We start from the raw sequence: 7463 nt of genomic DNA, 5'->3' as shown, positions 1-7463 counted from the left end.
AGACTTTAAAGGAGTGGTAAGATTGGAAAGAAGAACACACCAATATATCATAATGTAGCAATATACAATGCATCCACACACGTACAATATCTATCCTAATTAAAAGTAACAATGGATGCAATATTTTGTAATTGTATGTATTATGTATATGCTACCAAGTGTATATCTATGTATATGCATTCCCAAAGTGATACTATAAAGTCTAAGATGTCGTTTGGTAGAGTGTATAAGCACAATACAAAATAGAATGTATTAGTTATGTAAGCATTATTTCTTATACACTGTTTGTTTTGATGTATTAGAAATAACAAATTAAAAATATCCTTCACACTTTATTTATTTTTACACTTCCTTGCAACTAATTTCTTTGCTGAAATACCATTAACCCCTCCTCCTCTTCTTCTTTTTTAAAAATAATATTAAATAATTGTTATTTGAGTCTAAATATTTTTGTAAAAAATTGGCAAATAATTTTTTTTATCAAATTTATCGCTACAATAGTAAAATTTTTTTATCAAACTGTGTTGAAATCATTATTTATTTTTTAAAAAAAGATATTTAAGAGGCCATAAAGTCTATTGAGACACCAACAAATTAAAAGACATTGAAAAACAAATAAAAATAAAAACAAAAACATATGACAAGAAAGAAAATGCAAAAAAGACAAAATGTTAGGAAATATATTAAAAAGGCTTTGAGGGTAGTTTTGTAATTATTTAATTTAACGCGAGCATTAAATGCTATGTGTTACTACTAATACCTAGAATTACTTGGTGTTAGCGTTACACAACTTAATACACAATAGAGCGTACATGACAAGAAAAAGTGTAACAAACAAGGTACCACTGATACACACGCCTAATGCATGCATTATATTTCTTAGTACACTCTACGAAACGACTTTTAACATATATGGATCGAGATTACTAGTTCGGATGATTTTTCAATCTTTGACTTCACCCAATTGAATTCTGATGGGCTAGTCCTTGTCCAATAAAGTGGACTGGGCTGATTTCTAAACTGGATACAATTTGAGGCCCATAGAGTAAACTGGCCATAGAAAAAAAAGAAAAAAAGTTCACTGGCCCAAATGAAAAGCCCATTCCGAAATCCATTTTAGGCCTTTTAAAATCTAGGGTTTTTCATTCAGCCCTATAAAAGCGAAGTACAATTCTTTTGCAGTGCCTTGTTCTTCCATTGCCTCCAGAACCCTAGCCCCCAAATCCCCCAGGTACGTTCCAGTTTTTGAAATTTCTTAAGTAATAATGCTCAGTTGATTTTGTAAGCTGTACTACGTGTTATTGAATTTGTATAATGCAAATATAATTGAACTGAAAATGTATGTTTAGGTAGATAAGCTTGTAGCTTAACTGATAATTTTGGATTTGTTTGTGTTTGTATGCGCAGTGCCTTAGTTTTGCGAGTTTCGATGATCTCATATGCATATCGATATACCTTTTGCAATGTAGGATAATTGTTTAAATCAGTGTGTAGAGTGTTTGTAGGGAAGTGTTCTTAGATTGAGGGAAGAAATTGCGGGTGTGTTTGGATTGAATTGGGTTGCAGTTTATGTTTAGTCTCAGAAAACCTTGGTCTAATCGCTCGCTCTGAATGTGACCTGAAGTTCGTAAAAATCTCCTTTTTACATATTCGGATCTTAGGATATCTTATTGTTGTGTATGTTACTATTTAAATCAGCTACCGGATTTTGTTCGGTATATTTACTCAGTAGTAAAAATAACTAAGTCTATTATTCAAAAGACCATGCCAGGAGTTCTTTTTTAATGAGCCTGATGATTTCATGGAGAACGTGTCAAAGAAATGCGTTAAAACTCGATTATATGTAGTCACTAACCTTGTGAAAGAAACTTTGAGAGATGTAAAGCCAGAAAAATAGTATTTAGTGAGTACAAATCAAATTTGTTTGAATAATTTTACTTGCTCACATATAGGTTTTTGTGTATTTGATTGATTTTATCTGTTTATTTGGCTTGCTTTGCTGGTTATTGTAATATTTTAATTGAATATGAATTTTCTGTGTGAATAACAAAGTTGAAGTGAAATAGTTCTATTCTATTTTGCTGACGAGAGCAGTTGCATTCTGATGGATGCTTGTTTGATATTTTATTTCATTGCAAATGCAGGTAAGTCATGAAGCACAACAATGTTATTCCCAATGGGCACTTCAAGAAGCATTGGCAGAACTATGTAAGGACATGGTTCAACCAACCTGCTAGGAAAACAAGGAGACGTGCTGGTATGTTATCTGCTTACTGAATTTTTGGCATGATTATTTTCATTTTGAAATTCAAATTTGGTTGTGCAATACTAACATTTCTGTAATTCTCTTTTATTATGTTGTCAACAGCTAGACAGCAGAAGGCTGTGAAGATCTTCCCTAGGCCAACAGCTGGTTCACTTCGACCTATTGTTCATGGACAAACCCTTAAATACAACATGAAAGTCCGTGCTGGTAGGGGATTCTCTCTTGAAGAACTGAAGGTACAATTCTAGTTACTTGTATGTCATTCGTTATATAACCTGCTCCTAGTGAAAGAACAATCAAACAAAACCAATCCATTGTGTAAAAAAATGAAATTCTTTTGTCAAGTAGCATAATTCTTTGTACGTTTGATCTTGTCACTAATGTTTACCTGTGGTTTTCAGGCAGCTGGTATTCCCAAGAAGCTAGCACCAACCATTGGCATTGCTGTTGATCATCGCCGAAGGAACAGATCCTTGGAAGGTCTCCAAACTAATGTCCAGAGGCTTAAGACCTACAAGGCTAAGCTAGTTATCTTCCCAAGGCGTGCTAAGAAGGTCAAGGTAAATTCAGAAATTGCTGTTCTTTACTGTGCTTCCTTGGGTTCCTGTTGCTGTGGTATATAAACACTTTTTTCCTTGAATTAACCTTAAACTACCCTCTCTTCCAGGCTGGTGATTCTAGTGCAGAGGAACTTGCTACTGCCACCCAGGTCCAAGGTCCATACCTGCCTATTACTAGGGAGCAGCCTGCTGTTGACTTTGTGAAGGTGACCGATGAGATGAAATCATTCAAGGCCTATGGCAAGCTCCGTATTGAGCGTACAAATGCTCGACATATGGGAGCCAGGTTGAAGAGGGCAGCTGAAGCAGAAAAGGAAGAGAAGAAATAAGCAATTAAGAGTCACTCTGTAGTCTGTTAAGCATTATCAACTTTCTGGTAGGCGTTGTGGTGAAAGTTTTATCATACAATCATTTTGAGGAACTTATGTTTATCATTTTATTTGAGGATTTTGTTTTGTTTGTGAAATTATGCAAATCTTTTGATTAGCGCAAGACCTGTTCCTCTTCTGTTTCTGCATGCTTTAGCATCTAACTTAGTGATTGTGTCAGTTTTTTAGAGATGCGATTGATAAGTTACTGCTTGTACTAGCTCGGTAGATTGTTTTAGCTGTGTCGTTCTTTTAAAAATTAGAATGATGTAAATCATTCTAGCTCGTTTTAAGAATTCTGGTTTAAAATGAAGTTAGTTTTGTACTTGGGTATTCAATTCCTATCGATTGATCTCGTTATTTTGGATAAGATGGAATAAAACAATACAAATGCTCTAGTGCATAATGTGTCTAAGATACAACTGATTTACTTTTTGCAACTATCGAAATGTGTTGAAGCATAATGTTCAATTTCTGTACTGAATCAGAGCTTTTAAAAGCCCTTTTGAGTTTTTCTTGCTTCCTGTATTTCTCGCATTTTTGGGTAGTTCAGACTAGACATCTTTGAATGCATTCGAATCGAGGCAGTGGAAGGTGGTTGAAGAGATTCACATAGTGGACGTATTCGTCTGTTGTTGAAGAGCTCTTCAAATTTGATCTTTTGCAAACGTGAGTCATTTCGAGTGATACACTCGAAATATAGAGAAGAATTCATATGTAAAAATTTAAAACTATTTAGAGGAAGTTTGAGCTAGTAGGAACTAATGAGTAATTTATAGAAATCACATTAGTTGTAGGAGCTAATTACTAAGATTCATGTTAACTTTGCAATGTTACCGATTTTTTTAGATTTAGCACTTTTGGATATATGTATTTGAACGCGTCCAAATACATGTATTTCGGATACATTAGGTCAAAAATAGATGTAATCTGTACTGGATATACTATATCTAAGTGAATTTACAACTCTCGCTCGTCTCTCTTCTATCTCGCTCATCTCTTCTCCAGATACATATATCTAGTGATTCACATGTATTTGGAGTTTTCGCTTACCTCTTTTTCAATTTGAAATCTAATAATTGTATCTAGATATAATATGACTTGAAACGTGATATAATGTTATTAATTAATTAAATAATATAATAAAAAAGAAAAAATATATATGATAGAAATATTCGTGTAATTACGTATGCATTAGACTATCGAAGCCCAACAATTTACACGTTGTGGAGCTCACATAGCATAGGTCCATAATCTACACTAAATTTTTGGGTCCACTATGACTAGTAAGTGATCCATGTGCAACTTGTTTAGATTATCAAAATCGAATCGAATATTACGTTATTTCCTATGCTAAATACTCCACTATATATATATACCCACCCTTCTTCTTCAATCTCCATCACAATCACATCTCTCGCGTTTTTATCAAGCTAACCAGATCAGATTCCACAACATGGCTTTGAAGGTAAATTCTTTAAAACCCCTTTAGATTTCTGTTTTTTTTTGCCTTTCAGTATGTATTTATCTTGTTTGAAGCGAGTTTAGTGAGTGTTAGTTAATCTTTTTTGACAGTGAAAAGTATTTTTCTGTGATTAATGTTCGTTTTCAATTTTGGGTTTTGTGTTGTTATGCAATTGGTTTTTGCGGATCTGTTAGTTTTCTTTGTGGATTGTGCAGCTTGTGCTGTAATTTTGTGGATTCTGTGTTACGTGAATGTAGATTAAGAGACCCAAATGTGAGGATTGTTTGGTTATTATATAGTCGATGATTGGATTGATCTGATCTGTTGGTGTAATTGATGTTTAAGAGTTTTTTTTTAGCAGTTCATACTGTGGTTGAGTGGCGGCATACCATCTTATAAATAGATCTTATAATGAATTCAATCATGCTGTACATTTTTGACCTTGTTGAAAGATTTATGGTAATGATAGCAATGTGAGCACTGAATTCGATAAGAAGTAGTGCGGATGTAATGGCAGATGAGTAGTACTTTAGTCCGGATTTGTGTATGTCATTTTTGGCCTTATCAAAAGGCATATATATTGTCTCTGGCCCAGAAGTAGTCCATAATTTCAACAATGTTTTGAAGATTTCATCTAATGTTTAGTTTTTCATATTGTTGATATTATTGGCTATATATATGGTGTATACTTTGAAGCTTAAGTCGATGACTAAACCAAGGGAACAAGATGTTAGAATCAGATTACTATTAGTTCATGTGCAGTTAGGGCCGTCAAAATGTTAGTAGTGAACAAATGGCTGTTTCTCGAATATATATGGTGCTACATTGGCCAAGTTCTGTGTAAATAATAGTCTTAACAAAAATTGAATATGAGATAGCGCCCGCTTCTTTCTCTTTCCTATCCTGTATAGCCTAGTCCAAGAATAGTTTTTGTTTCCTGGTCAAAAACCTATCATAACCCTTCCATATTTCTTTTATTGGGGAAGGGGAAAAGTTTGAAGGAAATGTGCACTTTGTGTTCAGCCTGTCTTTGAAATTTCTCTGCTGTTCATAACCTATAGTGGATGTAATTTAGTCTGACCTATTTTTAAGTGACTACAAAAATTGTTGGTTGGCCAATCGCCTCGCACTACAAGGATTCCTCTTACCACAAGTATATAGGCTACTGAGTGGTAATGGTTGAATCATAGGGTAACAAACAGGGCAAACCAGTAAACAAACCAAAGAGTTCATAATACATTATCTGAGGATGTTTTTGGTGCTTCACTGTGATCTGTAAATAGAAGCATTTCTAGAAGAGGAAAAGGAAAAAGTGATCCACCTGGAACTGAAAAATAATTTCACAAGTCAGGGCTATGTTGGAGAATTGTATGATTAACACATATGTGTCTAAAATTCGCGTCTTAACATGGCCAAAGCAAAATGTTGGCCAGCAGAATCTCTTACAATGTTGAGGAATGTATTTTTGTGCTTTTCTTGTCTAACATTCTTGCAAATACTCTTTCACTAACCAGTGGCGGACCTAGGATTTTCACGAAGCGGATTCAAGTTATAAAATAAAATAAACAATGTTGGAAGCGAGAATTGAACTCGGGTTGGCTAATAAAATAAAATAAACAATGTTGGAAGCGAGAATTGAACTCGGGTTGGCTAAATAGAATGAACCCTTTTCACCGCTAGGCTAAGCATACACTTGTGCTAAAGTCCATCAATGAATTCGTACATATTTGATATCCTGAACTGCAAACTTTTCATTTACCCCATGAAGGAACACTCAATTTGTATTTTAGATTTCCATAAGTTCAGTTCCCTCTTAATTCACAAATTGTTTCGATCTCGACTATTAAGTTGGATTCTCATCCTTATTTTATCACTAAGAAAGTATACCTGGAAATTTATCTTTGTAACTTCTGCTACCACACCTTTTTTCTGAACTATTTGGGTTTCAGGAGGAATTTGAAGCACATGCTGAGAAAGCTAAGACATTGCCTGAGAGTACCACCAATGAGAACAAGCTTATTCTTTACGGACTTTACAAGCAAGCCACCGTTGGCAATGTCAACACAAGTGAGTATAATGCTTGAAATGTCTTATGCATATGTACATGCTGTCTCAAACTAGCTACACTTTGTTCTTACGCCCTTTCTTATGGGCAGGCCGTCCTGGCATTTTCAACATGAGAGACAGAGCAAAGTGGGATGCATGGAAGGCTGTTGAAGGTATGTGATCTAACAACAGTGTTCAGATTGACTTCCTTTCTCTTGGTTGTATGAGAAACACAACTAATTGCACTGCGTGCATCTATGACAGGAAAATCCACCGATGAAGCCATGAACGACTACATCACCAAGGTGAAACAGTTGCTGGAAGAAGCTGCTGCTTCAGCATAAGGCTCATCTATCTATGTTGTTAAATTGTTATTGGAATTGGATTATGTGGCTTGTTTGATTTTAGTGTAACAGCAGGTGTATGCCTTTTCCTGGCTAGGAAAAAAAATTACTGCTATAAGTATGTCTGAACCTTCTATAATAAACCCCTAAAAAAGTTTGAATTTGGTTTCTTTATATTGAGTGATTAGCTACTTGGTTCAAAACCTGATTGCACTTCTTGACAGAAATAGAACAGAGATGGTTAAAAGTTATAACCTCAGGCCATTACATCAATTAATAGGTATTGTGGTAAAATGAAGGGAGTATTATATATTAAAGATAAATTTTAATTATTTTTCCACCTATCAAAGCCACATTGGAGCTCAAAGCTTGTATTGAAACTTTGACTAAATTTAGATTACATACGGCCTCGCT

General features: G+C 34.6%; 2 protein-coding genes across 2 annotated transcripts; both read left to right on the top strand.

Moving 5' to 3' along the window:
- The first annotated feature begins 1139 nt into the window (after positions 1-1139).
- LOC107028808 (60S ribosomal protein L13-1-like) lies at positions 1140-3337 on the top strand. Its single transcript, XM_015230011.2, has 5 exons — positions 1140-1231; positions 2145-2257; positions 2369-2502; positions 2668-2826; positions 2934-3337. The coding sequence occupies exons 2-5, from the start codon at positions 2152-2154 to the stop codon at positions 3153-3155; spliced, it is 621 nt and encodes a 206-aa protein (XP_015085497.1). The 5' UTR covers positions 1140-1231; positions 2145-2151; the 3' UTR covers positions 3156-3337.
- A 1168-nt stretch (positions 3338-4505) lies between these two features.
- Positions 4506-7236, top strand: LOC107029116 (acyl-CoA-binding protein). The gene is made up of 4 exons (XM_015230439.2): positions 4506-4662; positions 6609-6726; positions 6816-6878; positions 6970-7236. Exons 1-4 carry the CDS (start codon positions 4651-4653, stop codon positions 7047-7049), a joined length of 273 nt encoding a protein of 90 aa, XP_015085925.1. The 5' UTR covers positions 4506-4650; the 3' UTR covers positions 7050-7236.
- The last annotated feature ends 227 nt before the right edge of the window (positions 7237-7463 follow it).

Source organism: Solanum pennellii, chromosome 8 (genome assembly GCF_001406875.1).
Source record: "Solanum pennellii chromosome 8, SPENNV200".
Lineage (NCBI taxonomy): Eukaryota > Viridiplantae > Streptophyta > Magnoliopsida > Solanales > Solanaceae > Solanum > Solanum pennellii.
Note: the sequence above shows the minus strand (reverse complement) of the source record. Positions and strands in the feature narration are given on the sequence as shown.